The sequence below is a fragment of the Euphorbia lathyris genome, chromosome 8 (assembly GCF_963576675.1).
Source record: "Euphorbia lathyris chromosome 8, ddEupLath1.1, whole genome shotgun sequence".
Taxonomy (NCBI): domain Eukaryota; kingdom Viridiplantae; phylum Streptophyta; class Magnoliopsida; order Malpighiales; family Euphorbiaceae; genus Euphorbia; species Euphorbia lathyris.
Genome location: NC_088917.1, coordinates 18,739,299 through 18,763,495, shown reverse-complemented (window position 1 = coordinate 18,763,495; position 24,197 = coordinate 18,739,299). Strand labels below are relative to the sequence as shown.

At 39.2% G+C, this 24,197-nt stretch overlaps 1 protein-coding gene across 1 annotated transcript; it reads left to right on the top strand.

Moving 5' to 3' along the window:
- Positions 1-15,462: 15,462 nt before the first annotated feature.
- LOC136203440 (protein ECERIFERUM 26-like) lies at positions 15,463-19,377 on the top strand. The gene is made up of 4 exons (XM_065994598.1): positions 15,463-15,685; positions 15,885-16,081; positions 17,291-17,816; positions 18,959-19,377. The coding sequence occupies exons 1-4, from the start codon at positions 15,463-15,465 to the stop codon at positions 19,333-19,335; spliced, it is 1,323 nt and encodes a 440-aa protein (XP_065850670.1). The 3' UTR covers positions 19,336-19,377.
- The last annotated feature ends 4,820 nt before the right edge of the window (positions 19,378-24,197 follow it).

The window sequence follows — 24,197 nt, the reverse complement described above, 5'->3', positions numbered from 1 at the left end:
GATTGTCCGGTTATTTCAGAGAGCAGCTCACTCTACGCTGCACCGGCCACCTGGTGAGTATTCTTATTCTGTATTAGTGTAGTGAAATGTATGTGTGTGATGCACATATGTATGTATGATATATTTCTTCCCTTCTTTTTTTTTTTAATTTGCAGAGCGATCTTCATGCAAATGAGCAACGGTTCAGTGAGTCGCAGCGGGATGCCGATGCTAGAGTCGGGCATGTCTATCGCGAAAGAGATGCTCATTGGTCGGAGAGGGTGCGAGTTGAGACTGAGGGGCGTCTTGCCGCAGAGGAGATGACACGAGTGGAGGCCGCGGGGCGCCTTGCCGCCGAGGAGGGTCGTCGAGTTGCCGAGGAGGCCTTATCTGCGGAGCGGGCTTCTCATCTGAGGGACTTTGAGGACTTCTGGGATTTTCCTCCTCATTAGGCTCATTATTTGCAGTTTTCTCATTAGTATTACCCCGATGTATAGTTTGTATATAGGGAGAGGGGTGGATAGGACGTAGGCTTTTTATGTGAAAGAGGTAGGAAATGTATAACTCATGATTCATAATACAATGCATTCAGTAGATTGTAATGATTCCAATCATCCTCTTCGAATATATTCATGCCTTTATTTATTTAAAAACAATAGAAATACTCAGCCGCTTACACATTATTTTCATGATTGCTCAAGATATAACTACTGTTACCAAGACCCGCCTTTTTTCGGTTTTCAGATCCCAGCGATTTTTCATCTCTCCTTTTATTATCCCGGAATTTTCAAACGAGTGCCCTTTCGGGTTTTCACCCATTGGGATGTCCCTTATTATTGCATAGGTCGCCCTTTGCGGGTTTTCAACCTATCGGGAATTTTCATTTCTTTCTCTTTTTTTTTTTACAAAAAGTATTTCTTAAGCCTATCCAGATTGGTAGGTTCGGAGAACTCCATGCCATCCATAGTAGTTAGCTTCACCGCCCCTTTGCTTAGGATTTTCTTCATGAGAAATGGTCCTTCCCAGTTTGGCCTGAACTTGCCCCTAGGGCCGGTGTGCGTCATTCGGATCTGTTTCAGCACCAGGTCCCCTTCTTTGATAGGGATGGCCTTGACCTTTTTGTTGAAGGCTCGGGCCATCCTTCTCTGATATAACTGCACGTGGTAAAGAGCCTCCATCCTTTTCTCGTCCACCCATGCTAATTGCTCATATCGCTTCTTCACCCATTCCGTCTCGGGAATCTCTGCTTCCACTGCGATTCTTAATGATCGCTTTTCAATCTCAATTGGGAGGACGGCTTCGGCCCCATATACTAAGGAGAACGGTGTTTCCCCAGTTGACGTTCTAACCGTCGTCCGATAAGCCCATAAAGCGAGTGGAAGCTGCTCGTGCCAATTCCAGTGTGATTCTACTGTCTTTACGAGAATCCTTTTAAGGTTCTTATTAGCCGCCTCTACTGCACCATTAGCTTGTGGGCGATACGGAGAAGACCTATGATGTTCAATACCGTACTCTTGGAAGAGACTTCTCACCTCTCCCTGAAACTGGACCCCATTATCCGTGATCATGTGATGAGGCACTCCGAACCTGGTGATCAAATGCTTTTCAATGAACTTCCTCATCTGCTTAGACCCCAACTTGCTAAATGATTCTGCCTCTACCCACTTGGTGAAGTAATCAATGGCGACTGTAATGAATTTGTGTCCGTTCGACGCATTAGGCCTCACCTCCCCGATGATATCAATGCCCCAAACCGAAAACGGCTAAATGGGTGCTAGCACGTGTAGTTCCATAGCTGGTAAGTGATTATAATCTCCGTGGATTTGACAATCATGGCATTTCTTCGCATATTCATTACAATCTCTTTCCATGGTGAGCCAATAGAAGCCTTGCCTCACGATTTTCTTTGCCAATACTGCTCCTCCCATATGGGCTCCACAAATTCCCGAGTGTACTGACTCCATTGCCTCACGGGCTTCTCCCTCATCCAAGCACCTCAATTGTAATTCTACCGGGTATGTTCCACTTTTCATGAAGTTTACGATATCGAAATACCAAGGCTTTTCATCTGCCCCCAACAGCATTGCATCTTCGTAGCATGGTTTGTGAGACCTCCTCAATACCAAAGGCTTTGAGGCAAGATTCCGGGGATTATCCCATACCGACACCAAAGTGGCCAAAGCATCCGCTGCCTGATTCTGTGCTCGAGGAATATGATAAAAACGACACTCGCTGAATCTCTGCGCCAGTCCCTCCAACTGGTCTAGGTATGGACGCAACCTTTCTTCCCTTACTTCCCAGTTTCCTTGTGCTTGTTCGATAATCAGTTTTGAGTCGCCCCAAATTTCAACATATGATGCTCCCAGTGCTGCTAACGACTCTAACCCGTAGATACATGCTTCATACTCGGCCATATTATTGGTGAGAGGGAAGGATAACTTCTTTGCCATTGGGACCCTTTCTCCTTCTGGTGAGATAAGTAGCACTCCTACCCCGGCTCCATTTGAGTTAACCGCTCCATCAAAGAACATTTTCCATGGTATCACTTCGATTGCGTTCAAGTGCTCATCGGGGAAATCATAGTTTATCTCTTCCTCTTCCGCATTTAGAGGCTGATTGGCCAGAAATTCCGTTACGGGTCTCCCCTTAATAACCTTCTTCGTTACATATTCGATGTCAAATTCGGACAAGAGCAACAACCATCGGGCTAGCTTCCCTGTCAGAGACGGAGTTCGGTACAGATACTTCACGGGATCCATCCAGGAAATAATGATCACTTTGTAAGATTGAAAATAGTGTCGTAGTTTCTTTGTTAGCCATACTACTGCCACGCACGTCTTTTTGATCATGTTATACTTAAGCTCATATTCCAGGAACTTCTTACTCAGATAATACACCGCGTGCTCCACACCGGTGTCCCCTTCTTGGGCCAGCATTGCCCCAATAGATCGCTCCTCGATTGCTACATAGAGGAGAAGCGGTTTTCCAAGTTTAGGTGGTCTTAAAACCGGTGGATTAGACAGGTAGTTCCGGACACTCTCCAATGCTTGCTGGCACTTATCATTCCAAACCGTTGGTTGATCTTTCCGTAGCAGCTTAAAGATCGGCTCGTAGATTGTAGTGAGTCGTGCTATGAACCGACTGATATACTGAACCTGCCCCAGAAATCCTCTCACTTCTTTCTCATTCTTGGGTGCTGGCATTTCCTGTATGGCCTTTACCTTGTCGGGATCCACCTCAATCCCCTTGTTACTGATCACATAGCCTAAGATCTTCCCCGATGAAACGCCAAAGAAACACTTCTTCGGGTTCAACCTTAGCTTGAATTCTGCAATTCGGGCCAAAAACTTCTCAAGTGCAGCGAAATGCCCCTCTCTCGTCTCTGACTTGACCATCATGTCGTCCACATAGACTTCCACCTCTTTGTGTATCATATCATGGAACAGTGCTGTAGCCATTCGTTGATAAGTTGCCCCGGCATTTTTCAAACCAAACGGCATTACCCTATAGCAGTACGTTCCCCACTCAGTCGTGAACGAGGTCTTTGCCTTGTGCTTTTCTGCCATCTGAACTTGCATGTAGCCCATGAAGCCGTCAACATTCGTGTGCAAGATGCTCGATGCAGCACTGTCGATTAATACGTTGATGTGAGGCAATGCGAATTCATCTTTGGGGCAAGCCTTGTTGAGATCTCTATAATCGACGCACATTCTCACTTTACCATCCTTCTTCGCGATTGGCACTACATTTGCAACCCAAGGGGGATAGTCAATTACTTCGATGAACCCTGCTTCTAGCTGTTTCTTCACTTCCTCTCTGATCTTATCCGCCCATTCCGGCCTCATGCGTCGGAGTTTCTGTTTCACGGGCTTAGCATCGGGGTATGTTGGAATACGGTGAGTTACGATTGATTGATCGATTCCTGGCATGTCTTCGTATGTCCAAGCAAACACTATTTCGTATTTTTTAATCATTCTCTCAAATTCTTTCCTCTCTTCAGTAGTTAATTCTTGAGCAATTTGTATAAGTTTAGGATTTTCATCCGTGCCAAGATTGAAAGTTGACATTTCTATTGTATTGATTTCAAATGTAGGCATGTTATATGAATGAGAATGCATGGAATGATCAGAATCAACATCAAGCAAGTAAGCAAAATCAAAATTCATTTCATTGATAGTGTTGGCGAGTACATCATCGGATTCAAATAAAGCAGTAATACAATTTTCATCATCGGGGTTCTCGGGTTTCTCATAAGCCTTGGAGGTACTGGGTTCGTCAACCGCTCCCACAGTTGCCTCAACAGTGATGACCTGCTCCTCAGCATTCAGATCTAGCATCATGATCTCCTCGACGAAGCAGCTTGCCTCTCCTTTGCCCCAGCTGGTGACATCATTGAAGATCTCAAAGCCTGGCAGAATCTTTCCTTCGGCGCTAGTCCATGACTCGGGAGTCCCAGAATAAACCTTCCCATGTCCCTCATTCACAAAATATTTCTTTAGGCCCACCTTTCCTTCACCACCTGTGTTAGATGGACCTCCCAGCTCATATCCCAAACCCCTTCGGGTTTTCTGACTCTTGAAGTCCGGAGGTTCTGGCAACCCTTGATAGTGTGCTCCCAAGCCCATACCGGGGATGAAACCCCCTTTCATCATCTTCACCACATCGGCTGTCATGCCAGACTCGTATATCCCTGAAACTTAGAATCCGGAGAAAAGCTGAGGCTCAATTCCCAATGCAACCACTGAACTCAACTTCTCAGCTCTAATTGTCACTATCTCCTCCCCGAAGGGGAATTTGATCATTTGGTGGAGCGTGGAGGGCACACCTCCTAGCTTATGGAACCATAGGCGTCCCAACAACACAGCAAAAGTCACTGGTATATCCAGCACAGTGAACTCAGTTTCTTCCTCATGCGGCCCTACCTTCAGCTTGGCCTTAAAGACTCCTTCGATGTGCCTATGGCTATCATCATAGGCCCTGATCACGGTTTCCGAGGCAGTCAAGTCTCCTCTTTCCACTCCCAACTTGGACAAAAGTTTCAGCGGGCAAACATTAATGGCCGATCCATCATCAACCATCACACAGCTAGTCTTCTTCCCGTTAATTTCAGCTCGGATGTATAAAGGCTTGTTGTGAGCCTTACCCTCTTCCGGGAGATCTTCGTCGGTGAAAGTGATTTCAGCCTTCTTCCGGGCCATAATCGCCCCTACTAACGCTGTCGGCTCAGTATCGGTAGAAATGACCAAATTCTGCAGCTCCTTCATCAAATTCTCACGGTGGTACTTGGAATGACATAGGACTTCCCACACCGTAGACTTAGCTTCTGTTTTCTTCAACTGCTCGAGGACTTGGTCATCTGGCTTGGGAGCCGATCCTTCCCCTATTTCAGTCTCCACCATGGGTGCCTTCCCTTCGGCCACCCGACCTGATCTTATCATAACAGCGATCTCCGGCTCATCATCAGATTCATCCCAAATATTAATAGGAATTCTCCGATCGGCATCCTCCTCCTCCGAGGAACTTTCCCAAATGTCTACAACCATCAGATCTATTACGTGAAGGACATTTGAGTTCAAATAAAAGGGATCCGCCGATCCATACATGGCCCAGCCTATCAACTCCTCATAATCCCTGAGGGACACTCTGTTCATCCTTCTTGCCGCCATCGGAATAGCACCTCTATGTATGCACATGAGCGCACCTTATCACTCATCGTTTCATGACACTGCTCGTAGCGATACCTCCACCTCCTGGCGTAATCCACAAATGGTTCCTCTAGGAATTGTCTGATCCTATCCAGATCTTCCAGGGATCCCGTCCATGGAACATACATCTCATACCTCGACACAAAAGCATCCCTAAGAGGTATCCAATGACCCATTTCTTCCTCTGATAGGCCTTGGTGCCACAACAAGGCTTCTCCCATGAGAGTTTCCGGAAAGTGTTCGTGTAACTCACATTGAGGGAACCCGGCATCATACATATGGTTACGGAATAACCTTGCGTGTTCAGCGGGATCCCGATATCCGCCATACTTGGGCATTGCCAACACCGCCTCAGGTGTTTCATAAGAGGGTGAGTCCAGTGTTTGCTCCGTAAGCATCCATACTGTATATTCCTTAATGAATCTTTTGGTCATTACGGCCCAATCGCACTTGATACGCATCGGGAGAGACATATACCACATCAGCGGCTCCCCCATCAGTGAATTGCAAAACAGACTGGTGATCTCTTCTTCGTTAAAACGCAAAGGTCCCATGGCCGACAAGTAGAAGTGAAGGTGTTCCATCGGATCCTGGTTGCCGTTATACTTACTGACAGTTGGCAACGGACGCTTAATAGGCCCAATTTGCAACGCAAAACACTCTGCGATCCTATCCTTAGCTTTCTTGTACTTCTCTAGGAATAAATCGGACAACTGTTCCCAATCATGCTTGCAGGAGTCAGGCAATGAGTGGAACCACCCCAAAGGCTCGCCTATTAACGAATGGTGGAACCACTGAGCAATCTCATCCACCCCAAAGGATTCAACAAACATATCATACATATACTCACGCAAGTGCACATCGGGATTCTCTCCTCCACTAAATAGACTCAATTCTGGCACAATAGTTCGAGACGACCCTTCCCCGGTCTCTTCAGCACTATCTTCATCATACGGTGCTCCGCCGTCTAACCCTTCATCCATCGGTTCACCCTCCTGCTCCTTGCCAAGGAAGGACACATATAAACCATTTCCAACATTACTCTTCTCATTGGAGTCCAACAACTCCTCTTCATTTTCCCCGAAGGATTCCATGACTAAACTTGCTCCGAGCCCAGACCCGATCATGCTCACCCTATGGTTAGGCAATGGATTACGCCTAGTGGAAGGGTTCGCTGACGAAGGATCAACTATCTTCTTTTCCTCAATCAAATCCTGAATCTCGTGTTTCAGTCTCTCGCAGTTCTCAATAGTGTGCCCATAATTACTGTGGAACTCGCAGTATCCCCTAGCTTGCATTGACGGCGTAGGCGGTGCTTTGCTATAAGGAGTGAGGGCTTTCAACAACCCTTTTTTCTACAATCGTTCGAAAAACTTTTGCGTAGGTCTGATCAAACTTGGCGAACTGTCTCTTCTCGATAGCATTAAGATCAAGCACTTTCACTGCTACCGATTCTATACTCGCGCTTGGCCCTCCGGCACTATATCCAGACTTTGTCCACTTGGTATAGGCTTTCTTCGGCTCTCCGTCCCCCTCGACTATCAAGGCGCAGCTATACATCTGATTAAAATCGGTAAAAGGCATATACCGCAGCTCATTCTTAATATATGGCAACGTGTTGCCAATTACCATTCGGATCTGATCCTGCTCAAGCGGCTTTTGTTTCATAACTGCCGCCTTGGCTCTCCACCTCCTCACAAAATCGGAAAAAGACTCGCCAGTTTGTTGCTTAGTGCTTTCCAGCTCCTTTAGAGTAACCTCAAGCATAGTGTTGAAACTATACTGAGCAATAAATGATTTTGCCAACTCTTTCCAATCTCTATTTGTCACCAACGGCAACGCGTGAAACCACACGAGGGCAGCTCCCTCCAGATAGGTATTAAACAGTCCCAGGACTTGATCCTCAGTCAGGATCGTGTGCTTCATTACTGCAACATACTGATTCATATGGGCAGTGGGATCCCCAGTTCCATCAAACTTCTTCATGTCAGGGAGCCGAAACTTCAAAGGCAAAGTAGTTGCCGACAAACAATTCTTCAAATTATAAAAGTCCTGACTTCCGGAGCTTCCCCCACGCAGATCCTGCACCTCCTGAGTGATGTGCTGCTTCCACTCCTCTTCCTTAGCCTTCTCTTTCTCAAGTTGTTTCTGGATATAATCCTGATAGTCGTCCTCGTTCCCGAAGCGGGGACCAGTGTTCACTTCATTCTCAGCGCGCTTACTACCACTCTTGTTATCCTTCAATGCCAGCTCAACTAGCTGGGCCAAAATTGCGGCCAACTGATCATTAATGTTGTTCATAGAATTTTCTAATTCGGCCACTTTTTCATCGGTCGCAGACATACTGGCAGAAGACTGAGTATACTCGGACGAAGATGACTCAGAAGCCACAACTGCCGATTCGGAATTGTCAATCTGTAGCTGATCAAACTGCCTGACTAGCCAGTTACTCTCGCGGAACCACAACCGCTTAATGATGAAGTCTGCGTGAACGGTATCCATTAGTATGTATGCATGATTTTATATGCATGATTCGTGGTGTGTGCGTTTATTTATTTACGGATATATAAGATAAGAAGAACAAACGTCAGTCTAATTACACGTATCACAGCATCTCTCTTCCACCCTTATTCCTCCACACACTCGAGGGTCCATGTCTCTTTCTTAGGATTTTGGTTTGGGGCTCACATTGCGGTCCAGGGGACGCGTGATGCTGACGATTATTGCGAAAAAAGTAAATCATCCATCAGACAATACAGTTCGTTTTGACGTATCCACATCCAGTGACTAAGATATCGACCAAATGGATTGTTCTTTCGAATAACTCGTCTTTTGTCATTTCGCGAGATGCATTAGTTCGGGTTTTGATTCCCTTTTGAGCGTATCTCGGATTTAGACGTGGTACGAGTTATTCTTCTGGTTCAATCGTTCGTTATTGACAATGACTCGTTCCCTTTTATTCGCGTGGGTTCGTGTCTCGATTTTTGGATTACAACGGGATCTTTTTGGATCTATCGAGAGACGTAACCACGTGTTTATTTAGTGATGAAAGCACTTTTAAGGAACGGACTCATCACGTAACGTGTTTGTTTTTAGCGTTAAGAATCTGTTTGCTCGTTTTTGCTACGTGAAAAGACGGCGAGTCTTATTTGAGCGCATGGTAATCTTTCGGCTAGCAACAACTCTTTATTTCTTCCCAACTACGGGATATATCACCCTAGCGTGGTTATAGAAAATCAACGTTTCGTTGAATCGCATGCTTATTCGAAGTAGGGATATTACCGTCCTTTTTCATTTAGGCACGAGTCGAGCAAACACGCAGATCGGGCCATACTTCTTGTAGTTTTGGTAACGGTCGAAATGATCGAGCCATTAGTCAAACCCACAGTCTCGTCCATATGGCGCAATTATTCAGTTTAGCTTAATTCGGCTTTATGATTTTAAACGGCGTACATACCGGCTCGAGGCACGTATTTAACGGCATTGGTTCATTTTCTTTAACTACCCTCGGGATGGATATATATCGTAGATACAGAATGATTTTGGTCGTTTCATTTTCTTTTATTTTCTTTAGTCACTTTTGCGGATACATCCATTTCTCTTAAGAACAACACAAGGCGTAACGTAAGAGCTCGTCTTTTATTCGGAAGGGACGGGCCATGTTTGCAACACTCTTTACGTTACAACTGGGTCGTTCAAAACAGAAATGTTCTTTGTTTTCGTTTCGTCATAATTTCGCTTTATCCCAACGTATTTAAAGAATGTGAATAACGGCTATCGTTAATATAGTCTTTTGAATCGAGCTATAACTATCCTTAATATCAAACCGATTTGAACTAATACGTGCTTATGTCACCACGCATTTCCTGAACATGTGCCTTCTTTGGGACACGGAAAGGGACCAGACGGGTCGCACAAGTTCATTCATACGAGATGACTAAGTCGTCTTTAATTCGAATCGTTTCGATGATTTGGGGTAGTTTGTATATCGGTTTAAGAGTATATATTAACGTATCGTTTCATTTTCTTTACATATTTTAGGATTAGACACGTATCATGGCAATTTTGAAAACACGAACTGATTCATTTATCACATCAAAAATGGTAACGGGTAATCCTATGGCAACTTCTAAGGCTACTATATGCTGACACGGCTGATCGCGGGACCTCACAGGACCGCACAAATTCGCCCCTAACGAATGGATGGGGACCCTTTGGCGCCTTACTGTAAGGGGGAACTTACACTAGCCTCTTTCAAGCGACGAATGGACTCTCGCTAGAGGTTTCGCGGAAATTACCCAAAAGGTTTGCAATAATGCTTATGAATGCATACGAAAAGAAATAATACGATCCGTCCCCGTTAAGGGCTTAATACACGCCTTCCGGAATCAAATTTCTCGCTTCCCCAACAGAGTCGCCACTTGTTAGACAAGGTGCCGAACGGCCTCGCCCGGGAGGATCGGGGGGTGGACACCTCATGGCGACGTAAGCAGTGATTAGCGCCGAAAGCAACCAATCGTGGAATCAAGCTGCTCGGCAGGACCAGAGCTTGGAGTATGGAAGAGTCGCCACCCACGAATGGGAAAATGAACACCGATCCCTTGCGGGAGACCGGTGAGGGTTCGGAAAACTTAGGTACGAGCCGAGAAGGCTAGCTCCTTTCCGGAGAAAGGCTACTAGGCACCCCGACATCGCCCGATTATGAACCACCGGCCTCCTACTCAGCGTGTTAGGCGATAACGGACTAATCGCATATTTCTTTAAGTTTAAAATTCATTTGAAAGCTTTTCTTTCTCGCTTTGAAAAACGTTTTGAGCATGTCAATAAACGCCATTTTAGTAAAGAATCACCCATTTTGCATAAATTTAAAATACATAGGAGAGAGAGGGGGAGAAGAGAGAATTGATTTATTCACAGTGTGATTTTATGCCTTAGTCTTATATACGAATTCTAAGCTAATCTCATTCCAAAAAACGAGTTTATTTACATGGTTCGTACCTTAATCGCCGTTGAAACGATTTAGGTACGTTTCAAAACCCCGTTAATGATGTTCCCTCGAATCGTCGTTGGAACGACTCGAGCGTTTGAAAACATTGAGCAAACCATTTTAGTCTAAAAACGTGATTAAGCATACAAGTCAATTTATTTTGTACAAAATCATTTAATTAGGAAACGATACAAAACTCTATTATTTACAAATAGAAAACGATTTTAATTATAAGGTTCGCTTAATCCGCCGTTGGAACGAATTAAGGTTTCAACACGTGATATTTTAGAACTGATTTAAAATGACAAAAATCTTTTATTTGTACTTGAAGAATATCTAGAAAAACTTTTAATTTAAACAAACAACTTGAAATCTCTTTTTTTTATCTTTTGTTTTCCCTTTTTCACTCAATTAGCCCTTAAACATAATTACAATAATTAACAAATTAAGACCAAATTTACCCAATCAAATGTGTTTGAAATATATACCTATATGCAAAAATAGAATAAAAATACATATATATACATAGTTTTATCTAAAAATAAGGATATATCTATAGATAAAAACAAGTATGAAATATTATATGATATAATAAAGAAAATGAAAAGAATACTAAGTATAATGCATTTTTATTCTAATTCAAAACATGTAAAAACAATGAAGAAAATTCATAAATGTAAAGAATAACATTTAGTTCTAAATAGTTTTAAGTATTAAATATATAGAACATAACTTTCACCCTAAATAAGAACTAATATAACTTAAATATGCCAAAACTATATATATATACAAATATAATACTTTACAAAACTAAGTCAAAACGAATTAAATCCCAAATATGAAATAAATAGCTATATAATACATAATTAATAGTTATAGGGCCCAAAAATAATTTTTATAAATATATTACATAGTTATATACTTATATATACAAGTAGAAATATCAAAAAGTTGAGAAAAGAGGGTTAAAAGAGGGATTTTCGGGTTCCAGCTGATTACCGATAGCAAATCCGTCGCTAATCTGCTGTTAGTGACAGAAAAGGCAGAATATCAACAGCAGTCCCTATACTTTTCAGATTTGTTCAAACACTTTAGATTAGATCTATTCTATCGTTTTGGACCTCCGAACTACCCGAATTGGGTCATAGTCTATAACGGAGACTCTTAAAACGATGTTTTCTTTTAAAACGTTATTTAGAAATATTTTCAAAACTTATAATTACAACGTTTCTTAATCCCGAACTATCTTTGGATCGGATCACGGTTCATATTGGGATGTTAAAACGAGGTTTTCTGTTTCAAAACAAAACCGAACATTTATTTAATACGAGACAAAAATTAAATAAATACGGAAGATTAAATAAAACGTGATAAATAAATAATTAACTAAATAAATAAAATTATAACATAAAAATAAATAAAGAAAGAAGATAAATTAAATAAAATAAAACGAGTCTAGTCCTCGGATAATACCTCAAGATCGGTATTGACAACTGAAGTCGGTTGATTCCATGAATCGTGATTTTCCGGTGTTTTTGGTAAAATATTTAACTTTGGAAAATTTGGATTTTTAGGGAAAAAAAATGTTTTCTCCCAAAAAAAAAATCACTTTCTCTCTCTAAAATTTTTCTTAGAGTGAGAAAGCTCTCCCAAAAAATTCACCCACAAATGCATGGGGATCCGTACCTTTTATAGGCACGGATCCCAAAATCAGTTGGGCGTAGCCCGACGACCGTTGGGCGTCCCCCCAACGATGTTGGGCGTTCGCCCAGCCTCCGTTGGGTGTCTGCCCAACGAGCGTTGAGCGCCCGCCCGACATTGTCGGGCCTTGCCCGACGACGGTCAGGCGAGGCGTGACACGACCGGGCGGTCGCCGAATGGCCGTCGAGCGATGCCGACCGTGCGTCAGGCCGCGCCCGACGCTCGACGGGTGACGTCCCCTCCCCGATGAGCGGCGTCTGGCGCCCGGCACGTCGGACGGGCGTCTGATGTGCCGCGCATCATGGCTTACGGAGCGATGATCACCGTTGGGAGCGTCATTCGTCGCTCGTAGATCGATGCTCGGCCCCCGGGGCCTTAACGCTCATCGTCGTGATACCGAATGTGTCCGACCCTACTCAGGAGACGCCGAACTAGTTAGCGGGGCTTTCAAGTGCCGGCTCTCCGAGCTTTCCCGTTTATTTTTAAATTTTCTGATTTAATACAATCAACCGATTTGGCCGTTTATCGCGGGTTTTCGTCACAGGTCCTCCGACTCGGTGTCTACAGCGGGCATCACCCGATACCTTGCTCTTCTCCTCCCTCTGAGAGTCTCCTCTGGCCTTATCCTTTCCCGACTCTTCATAGCCTGCTGGGCGATCGCAGTCGTCATACCAGATGAAAGTTTGTGCCATGGTAATCAGTTCTTCGAATGACCGAGGCATCTTCCTGAAACATTTCTGTTTGAGGGGCTCGCAAGAGGTACCATTCACAAGAGCATCGTGTGCTACCTCCAGGGTAAGTCCTTTGACCTGAGAGGCCATATGGTGGAATCTATAGAGGAAGTTACGTAGCGGCTCGGTGGTTCGCTGCTTGAGGCAGTTGAGGTTGGAGCTAATCTTTCTTACTTTTGCGGCCACAATGAACCTCGAGGGGAAAAGGTCTTTCAAGAGATCGAAAGAGTCAATGGATTCGGGCGCCAGTCCCCGATACCATTCTTGTGCGCTCTCGGAGAGCGTTATGGGAAAAACCTTGCACATAATATCCTCGTCCTTAGAATAGAGGTTGATAGTGCTCATAAAAGAAGCCATGTGGTCATTGGGGTCTTCTGTCCCTATGTACTGCGATAAGCGAGGTGCTTTCCAGTGTCTCGGAAATCTAGTTTCGATGATCCTCTGCACCAACGGGGTTTTGCTGGATGTGATGCTTTCTCCTATGACTCCTCCTAGTGCCCGCTTGTCGAGGAAACACTGAATCTTTAGCTCTAGCGACTCTTCGCTGCTCACAACCGTTGGGGGCTCGGGGCCCGCAGCTCTCCTTACTGGTGATGCATTCAGGTTTTCTGGTTGTTCCTCTGCGAAAGCATCCGGGATGGTGGGTCCCCTAATGACTGTGCTCGCTTGTCGCGGTTCTGCGGCCTCCTTGAGGTATTGCCAGATTTTGGCATTTTCTTCTTGCAAATTTCTTTGCTGCTTCATGATCTCATCGGAGCCGCCGTGTGGACGACTTAAGTGGTTTGGAAGCCGCGTATCGCGCTGAGAAGCTGTGAAGTGTAGTACGCTTCCTCCTCCACCGGGTCCACCTCCTCCATCAAGGGGCTAGGTTCCTGGGGGAGATGGGGAGCGCCGGTGCGGAACGTAATTCGTTCGTCATTGAACTTGCTGTTCCGGTGACCGACTCTCTTACTAGGGTGGATTCAGTTGGGGTTTGCATCTTTCTGAAGCGCTGAGGTCACTCATAGTCCACGCTCACCGCACCAAATAATTAGGTATCGAACTACAATGATCCGTTGCGAGCCTTCACTTGGTGAAGGGCACTTCTGCGAGGTGCTCAAATCCCTTGGTTGCCGTCTCTGTGGGGGGATCGGTCCCTGCAGACACTCCTAAGCTTAAGATAGTTAAAGGTTCTAAGCGAAGTGCACAAATAGTATAGTCGAGGTGTCTTTGTGTATGCGTACCTTTAGTGGAGGAGCCCTCAGGTATTTATAGGCCTTTGCTGATGGGCTTGAGGCCTCCGAGGAGCCTCAAGCAATCGTGGGCCTGATGGGCCATATTCATATTCTGGATCATCTATTATTTTTCAAAACATAATATTTTCTTATAATTTCTGATACAGTAGTGTTCACATGGACCATAAATAACCAAATGAATTTAATCATTTACGTTCCATGTAAACACTATTAACTGCTGATTTTTTTTTAATATTTGTTCTTCGTAATTAACAGTCGTGCAATTAACAAGTTATGCTGGTGCCCATTCAACTTGATTTGTGAAATTAACAGAGTAATAAAAATTTAATTTTAATTTCACAAATAAAAATAAAGGGATAAGGCCATAATTTAACATATTGTTTTTGAGAAAGTACAGATTTAAACTTAACATATGGAATCGTAAAATTTCCAATCAAGATCAAACTAGTTTAACATTATTTGGTTCGTGGTTTAAATGTCACATTGGACCTTCACAATTTAATTATATAAAAAATATTTAATGCGTTACTAACACAATTAAAAACTCCATTTTAAAATGTCAACAACTAATTTTACCACATATAAGTTAATAATTAAAAAAAATATATACCTAAAATATTGACTATTTTATTAACACAGTTACAAACAACCTGCTAAAATGCATGAAACGGTTTCATTTTATCGATAAACTTATTTAGAATGTTCGATGTGGCAAACAAATAACGATAAAATCGGTCCGTTCAAATTTTTCGTTAGATATGAATAAAATTTATTTTGCTTAGAAATATTAAAGTTTTGCGATTTCATACATTAAGAATAAATTTATATTTTTCCAAAAAGAATAAAGGTATACTTGAACTTTTCTCTAATTATAATATTTTATATATGAGGAGAGAATTTAAGAACCTTGTTTTCGTTACAAGTTAATTGAGAAATTAATTATCTTCACAAAGTAGCATTAATTAAGTAATCATGAAATTATCATTTCCACAAAATTAGATTCAAATAAGCACAAAATAAGGTCACTAATTCCATAATCTCTAATATAAAAAAAAAATTCCATAATATCTAGCAGCTATAAATTGAATTAAAATAAAAAATAAAACATAAACTATATCCTAAAAATGGATGATTTCACATATACATGTAAACGGACAGTTGTAAGTTCAAAACCTGTACAACCAGGAAAATCCTTCCCGTTATCGGTTTTGGACCGGATAATGGAGCCGAACCACCTACGAATATTGTATTATTATAGAACTCCGGGAGGAAGAGATGTCGGAGAAACAACTAAGAAGCTAAGGGAATCTATGTCTGAAATGCTCACATGTTTTCCTATAGTAACAGGTATCATGGACGAGTATTTCGTCGGTAAACTTAAAAGTGTTCGTCAGTAATTTAGTTCGTTTAAATTTCGTGACAAATATGGTGGTACTACAAAATTAGCGGGGACTTATTCTATCACTGGTTCTTAATTCAAAAAAAAATTTTTACTAAATTTTTTACCACTAATCTCCAAGTTTTTTATTCTGTTCTGCCACTGCAGGTAGGTTAGTGAAAGACAAAAAAGGAAAAAACTGGATGATAAAGTGCAATGATGCGGGAGCAAGAATGGTGGAAGCTAAATTAAATGGGAGCTTAGATGATTGGTTAGATAAAGTAGATTCCGACAAGGAATTTAACCTTATTTACTGGAAGGATATGTCTCATAATCCTTATTTTTGGTCCACTTTCAATATCCAGGTAAATAAATTTGGACCTATTTGGTTTAACTATCTATACTATCTATGTTTACTGTTTATTGTTACGGGTGTAGATAGCTAATTTTCTTTTCAAATAGCTATAAGTAGTTATTTTTGGAACATAACAAAATAATTTTTTCTATATACTTTTATCCTATTGTTGAAAGTGAAAAAAGTAAAAGGTAGCTATGAAATTAGAGCCAAACCGACCTTTCAATTTTTTTTTTTTTGAAAACATTTCATTTCATTTTCTTATTTTCTTGAAAGCATTTCATTTCATTTTCTTATTAATTGACTGAAAAATTGAAATTGAGAACCCGCTTTGATTTTTTTATTAGTCTCTCTAGCGTTTTTTTGGCCCTTAGGCGATTTTTAGCTGCACGGGTTCCAATTAGGCACTATATATAAACGACGATGAACAAAAATATTTTTTTGTGAATTTATTTTTTACTTTATATTATAATTCACTTTTGAATTGTTTCAACGATATTATTGTTGAAATGTTGATATTTGCACATTTTTAAAGACATATCTTAGAAATACACATATTTTTCTATATTAAATAATTTAATATTATTATTTTTAAATAGTATAATACATATTTTAATTGAATTTGTATAACAATTTGTTGATTAAAAAATTAAAAATATAAAAATACAAATCCGATTAATCATCGAGAGTCCTATTGTTATACACATTGCCCCCTCAATTACGGGCCCAAATTTTTAAAATACAATTAGGGATAAGGTTTAAATTTATCTCTTATCGTTTTTGGGAAAGTGTAAATTTACCTTTAAGGTATGAAATGGTCAAATTTTGCTCCTAATATTTTCAAGCAAAATCAATTTTATTTCTAACATATAAAATTTTTGAACAGACTAATTTACTATAATTTATTATCTCATCCAAAACCTAAAAAAAAAAAATCAGGACCGTGATCAATCAAATATTTTGGAGCGGATTACTATCCAAATTGTCGTAAATGTGTAGTTTCCGTGACTAATGCTCACTCTATTCTGAATTTGTAACCAGTTTGGTATCAGGATGAAACGGCAATGGAATTATCCGTCGTTAATGTTTGGTTCAAAACATTTGTAATTTTTAATATATTTTTGTCTATGATTTTTGAATATTTGTTTCTGACTCCGACACTCAACATTCGTATTATGGAAATTTATTTAACACGTTATTAAAATCTTGTTTTTTTTAGATTACCGAATTTGAAGAAGGTGGGATAGCAATTGGTCTGAGTTGTTTCCACTTATTGGCCGATCCATCTTGCGCTACCATGTTCATAAAGGCTTGGGCAGACATAACCTTAGGCCGAAAAATGATGACTCCGCCTCTATGCCACCCCTTGCCTTCCCGGAGACACGGAAACAACAATTCCGGCCACCGAAGTTACACTGACTTGATCAATTACTACAAATCAACAATTGAGACTAAAAATTTGGTTGCCGACGCGCGCCATACGACCATTTCTTTTCGATTCACGGATCCAATGGTTCGAGCTTGCATGACCAAGGCTCGAACCATTGGTTTAAGTGCAACGACACCGTTTCAAGCGCTAGCCGGACTTTTTTGGGCGTGTATAAGCAAAATTAAAGGGAAAAGAAATGGGCTGATTGATATGTGTATTGGTTTGGATATGAGAAAAGTTTTGGGGTTAGATGAAGGCTTTTTCGGCAACTGTATGGTTTATAACAAAGTCCACTCAAATTCAACAGGATATGATGGTAAATTATTGGATTTTAATAAAATTAGAAAAGTTATTTCAAAAATAAAAATAATAGAGTAAGAGAAAAATTACAGTCATGCAGAGGCAGAGGCAAGGAGTACGGGATGCCTTGGTTGGCGGAATAACCCTTGAGAGGGGTTATTCCGTCTTGTCCCAGTCATACAATTCAATAGTGGATTCAGAATTCACTGACAGTGGGTGTTTGAGATGCAACATAGTAACCTATATGTGCTTTTTGATACATTTTTCATCATTTTTTTTTACCGATCAATGGGTGCTCAAACCCACAATCATCGAAATTTCATATGTTGGGGGTTTCAATTTGGATCCCAACATATAAAAAATATTCATTTCTTTTGGGTGTTGCTATTTACTGTCCCCAAATTATTTATCACCGCTCCCATTTGGATAATTTTACCCTTTTCATAAAAATTTCAAAACCGAAAAATTTGAATTAAAAAAAACGCAAAATTTGGCCTAGGCGAAATTTAACCTTTTCATACTAAAACAATGTTGTTTTTTCTTGGATAAGGAAAAGAATACACGTAATCAGAGCAAAATGATACGTTTTAGCATGGGTTTGGGAAAAAAATTAACCTTAAACATGCGAATTGGATTTGTTTTTACAACCCAATATTATAATATAAGGATAATTTCAAAAATAACCCTCGTGGCTTTACTAATTTGTAGATAGATATTTGTGGCTTTTATTGTTAAAAAAGAGGATTGAGGTCCTCGTCCGTTAGCAAAACCAATAATTTTTAGATTGACATTAGTGTGACTGTTGATAAGCTTAAAATAGAACATTTCACGAATTGATGTCTAAGAAACCTACTTATTCAACTTTTTAGTTTTGAAGTTATTTAGGTGTTGTTTCGTTATGAGAGAGAAAGTGAATTTTTAGAAATAACTTCGAAAATAGTAATTTTGGAAAATCGAAAGGTAGTTTCATGATAAATATGGTACTAAATAAATTTAAATCTTAAAATCTTTTATTTTAAAGTCATTAACGGTCAAATTCACAATATCTTAATTGATATTTTGGATATATTGTTTTAGTTTGTAAAAACTTAGTTTTTCTTTTGTTAAATTTGTGTTTGGAATAATCTTGTATTGAAAGTAAATTTGGAAAATTATCAGGTGCGGCCAGGGCTATTGAAAAGGAGATAGAGAAAATAGACAATGAAGGGATAATGGATTTGATCGAATGGCTAGAAAATAATGAGTGTAGATCATCTCCTTTGATGAGCGGTTGTGATCTCATTTGTTCTAATTTAGGAGGAATCGACCCATATTTGGCTACGTTTGAAGAAGGATATGACCCTCTTCGTGTTTCTTATTATGTTGAACCATTTGCCGGAGTAGGTCATGTCCTCGTCCTACCTTCGCAATCGGGTGGTGGTGTAATGAGCAAGGTGGTGATGGTTACGTTGCCGGAGATGGAGGTGGTTAAGTTATGTGAAGATGATCTTATTTTAAGTTTCTCTCCAACTATTTTAATGGAAACGAAAAAGTGATGTTTATATTAATTAGTCACCATTTTCTACTTTATTAATATAAAAATCATTTTAGCGTAATGAATTATTTAGAGTGTTGTTATACCCGGCCTTAAATTCCCACCCTTAGCCCCGTGAAAGGACGAAAATACTCTTTCAGGGGTTTTGGGTGTTAAAAAAGATTTTTTTTACCCTCCCGACAAGCGGACATGTGGCTATCACGCCCCACCGTGTGGTCGGGCGTGATAGCCACACGCCTCACTGTATGGCTGGGCGTAATAGCCACACGCTCGACCATACGGTGAGATGTGTGGCCATCACGTCCGACCACACGGTGAGGCGTGATAGTCACACGCCTGCGTGTCGGGAAGGCAAAAAAATAGGTATGTTATTCAATTAAACCCGTAAATACCTGTAAACGTGATGTTCACATGTCCACGTATGAATTTTTTTTCCAATTTCACATTTTAATTATTATTATTCTAAACAATTATAATTATTATAAATATTTTAATTATTAACATTATAATTTGACTTATAATTATTAACATTATAATTAAATAACATACATGAGGTATCAAATGTGTAAAAAAATAAGTTCTAAAGAATTTTAAATATTAAAATATTACAATAAGTCAATTCGTCTGGTTCTATTCCTCCATAATCTGCTCCAGATCAGTCATAACTGGTGGAGCTTGCTTAATCTTTACTAAAATTAACAAAATAAAAATTTAACTAAAATTAACAAAATAAAATTTACAACATAAATATTAACAAAAATAAAAAAATAATAATCAAATTAATAAATAAATAAAAATTAACAAAAATTAACAAATTTCAGCTTCATTGTTTTTAATTTTTTATTTAGTCCTTTGACTTTTACAATATATATATATATGAGCCTTCTTAATAATAAGTACTAAATTATCTCCATATATAGTGAGTGTTTAATAGCCATTGGATCAAGATCTAATGGTCTAGATTTAAATTTATTATTTAATATTATAAAATAGTTACCTGATGACATATCAGTCAATTATAATTTAATTAAACAATTAAAAAATCAAAATAATTAAAGATTGTGGTTTACATATCAGTCAATTATATACAACAACTTATCTTCAATAAAAAAAAAGGTAAAGTTTAAATAAAACCCATGTGGTTTCACTAATTTTCAGATAAAGGACTGTGGTTTACTTTTTGTCAAAACGAGGATTGAGCTTTTTAACTTTAACAAAATAAGGACTTTCGATTGATACTATTAAAATCACCTTTGACGACTTTAAAAATGACATACTTTAAGAACTACTAATATTCTAAGCAACTTTAATTCTTCAATTTTTTTATTTTGAGATTGTTTAGATATGTTTGGTAAAGAGAGAGAAAGTTAATGTTTAGAGAGAGAAAGTTCCAAAAAAGATGATTTTCGAAAATAAAAAATGTAGTTCCATAGAAAATATGACATTGAACAACTTTAATTCTTGAAAATTTTCATTTTCAGGTCGTTAAAGATGATTTTAATAGCATTAATCCAAGTTTGAAACCTCAATCCTTGTTTTGACAAAAAGTAAACCACAGTCCTTTATCTGAAAATTAGTGAAACCACAGGGGTTTTATTTGAACTTTACCCTAAAAAAAACCACTTCTCTCAATCCCTGTAAACTCACAAAACTCTAAGATTTTCTTCCTAAGGAATTGACCAGATGTGGGAGGATAGCCATGATACATTAAGGGTTTTGCTATTCACCACTCCCAAATTACTTATTACCGCATTCTCTTTTACCTTTCCGCCTTTGTCATTATTTTGCATCCAAAACTCAAAATCATCTCTCACCCTTTCTCTTCAGAGCAAAAAATTCGATTTTTACGAAAATGGAACCGAGCATTCCCGAAGTAGATGATTTCGAATACGAGGTAATATTACGATCCTACATTTAAAAAAATCGAAATTTCAGATTTAAATTTTTTTTCCATGATTTTGGCCTGAACGGGTGGCGCATGCTGCTCGTTCCATAGGCCGAACGCATGAAAAAACAATATATGCGGAGTTAAATAAAATTAACCGATCTCTTTGACGTTCTTGGGATGCGTGAAAATGGGGACTAGAACTTTGGAAACTCATCTCGGGGGCTGTTGCGTTGTCCGAGTAATTCTGGACAAATTTGGAGCAATTCAGAGAGTTCGGGAACTTGACCAATAATTTACCATTCAAGATAGCAGCAATCCTGGAACATAAATGATGATCTTGTGGGATTTTCGGGCTTGATTTCGGAGGCTGTAGAGGTCAGATTGGAGTGAAGCGAAGACTAATATTTAAAGTTCATGTGCAAAGGAAGGGCCTGGAACTAGAATTTCCGAAAAATACCGAGTATCGTAGTCGGAATAAATTATTGAAAATGGGTCTGACAGAATAGTTGTTTGATGGTTGAAAAACCAAAAACTTGATTCTGTTTCGTGGAGGGTACTTCAAGTGCGATTTTGGAGGCTGTAGGAGGATGTTTTTTACAAAATAAAAATTGAGAGTTCCACGTCTGATGTAACTAAAGAGATTAAAATTAATTGGGATGGAATGACAGACTAACATACCCGAAATAAATTTTGGAAAATGTCTCTCCAGAAAAATTGTTTGATGAATTCTTCAATAATGAAAAATTCAAAAGCTTGTTTCTATGTCTTTTTAATTGATTGAGATCAATAAAAAGTTTCTAAACATGATTTAAAATAGGTGTGTAAACTAAGAATGACTCGAAAATGAGGTTTCAATGATCTCAATTCCACGAAAAGTCTTATAGCTTTGAGGAATATGACAATGGTGAAATTTGTTCTAGACTAAGAGAGCTTGAATAAAAGATTGGTTAATGATCTTACTGACTTAACTAAGAGACTGCAAAAAAACGATTTGGGAATTGATTGAGTAAAGTAGGAGAATTTCGGACATGAAGTTTCTAAAAATTGGAAGCTTTGTTAAAGAACTTGAGATTGAATAACTAATTCTGGAAATTGAGAGCTCGCGTAAACTAATTAGATGCTAAAGAATGATTTCTAACAACCTAATGATTGATAAAGTGGCCGAATTTGGCAAGGGATTTGATAGCTAAATTGATTTGTTGTGTGTTTGGTTGAGTTGATTGAGGATTGAGAATGAAGGAATCGAATTCAATTTATAGACTTTTGAGTAACAAATGTCCTGTAAATGATCGTTACAATTCTCCCATTACCTTCTCATCAGTTAAGGGAAGAACATGAGTGAGTTAGGAGCTAGAAAGGTGGAGTTGAGGCCATAAAACACGTTTTTAAAAGCGGTAAAAAGTTCAACCCGCTTTTTAGCACTAGCGATTTTTGAAAAATTCCACCGGCTTCGTTACAGCTCCATTTTGCTCCTTTTTTACATTCCGGAAAGCTAACAACCCGAACTTTCTGAGAAAAATACTGGCCGTCTGATATTTCACTGTTTCGGGGTCCATTTTCGTCATCGAAGTTGCTAAACTGGTTGCTGAAAAAATGGTGCAAATTTGCTCGTGATTTTAATTATTTCCTTTTCTTTTTTTTATAACAATCTTTGATATTATTTCTTATTTTTATCACATTTATTTTGTTGCAAAATGAATTTAATTAAAACAAATTGACTATAGAGTAAAATTATAACCAATACTAAAAACACAAAAATCAAATTACCCTCAACACAAATATAAAGAAATACAAATATTCCAACACTTTTATAAATGCACTTCGAAAGAGTGTCACTACAAAATATCTATTTATTTACTTCAATTTTATAGCTGTGTAACTATTTTATTCTGAAACTTAAATGGATTAATTAAATGATGTATAAGGGCAATCAGAGCTCAAGAGATACTTCACTCCTAGATACAAATCACAAGGACAAAACTGTTCATCTGTTAGGCGTTAGGCAGCATGGTTTGAGATCGCAAAACTTTTCCTCAGCTTTCTGCCTCGCCATTCCTCCGATCTTCTCTCTTCTTTGCCTTCCCTCACCACTCTTCTAATCTTCTCTTTTCGCTCTTCTCAGCCTTCTCCTATCGCTCCTCCGATCTCTTCTCCCAAGTGGGTAAGCCACTCAAGGTATTTTCATTCTTATCACAACTTAATTATGCAACTAATTATGACAAGACATGTTCACGAGCTCGGGTACCCGCCCGGTCCGCACAGGTCCGTGTCCCTTGAGCTGAACTTGGACAACAAAAATTGTCTTTAGACCTAGGTCCGTTAAAGCACGCCTATATTTTGTACGGGCTCGGGGATTTATAAAAATAGCAAGGACTGGTCCAGCCCAGTCTGCCTATTAATATTAATTAATAAATTTATATATTTATAAAGTAATATTTATTTTAAGTATAAATTTTTTTTTTTTTTTGTACATCTCATGTCTCATCATTTAGTATCATTCAACATTTATGTTTCTTTTATCTAATCTTCAAAAATACCTAAATTTATTTAAGGTAATTTATCGGCCCCAAAATTTACTTACACTTATATTGATGTCCTTAAAATTGCTTCAAGTGATGTAGATTTCAATTTTTATCATTTTAAGCAAATTCAAAGAGGAGTAGTTAGTATGAACGGTCACTAAAGTTTGGACAATATCCTCAATACGTAATAAAAATTTAATTTGTCTCTGTAAAATCACTTAAGTTTGCTTTTGTCCCAATAAAGTCATTTTGAACTTTTGTCAATCATCTATTCGTCAAAATTATTGACGTGGCATCTCAACATCACGTTAACGAGTCACATAACATATTAAAAAATATAACTACATATTTAAATTGACAATCGATATGCTACTGGATTAATTTGTAGTTGAAAATTTCATTGATAATCTTTATCTATTCTGGTTAAATTTGTAATTAAATTTTTATTACTAT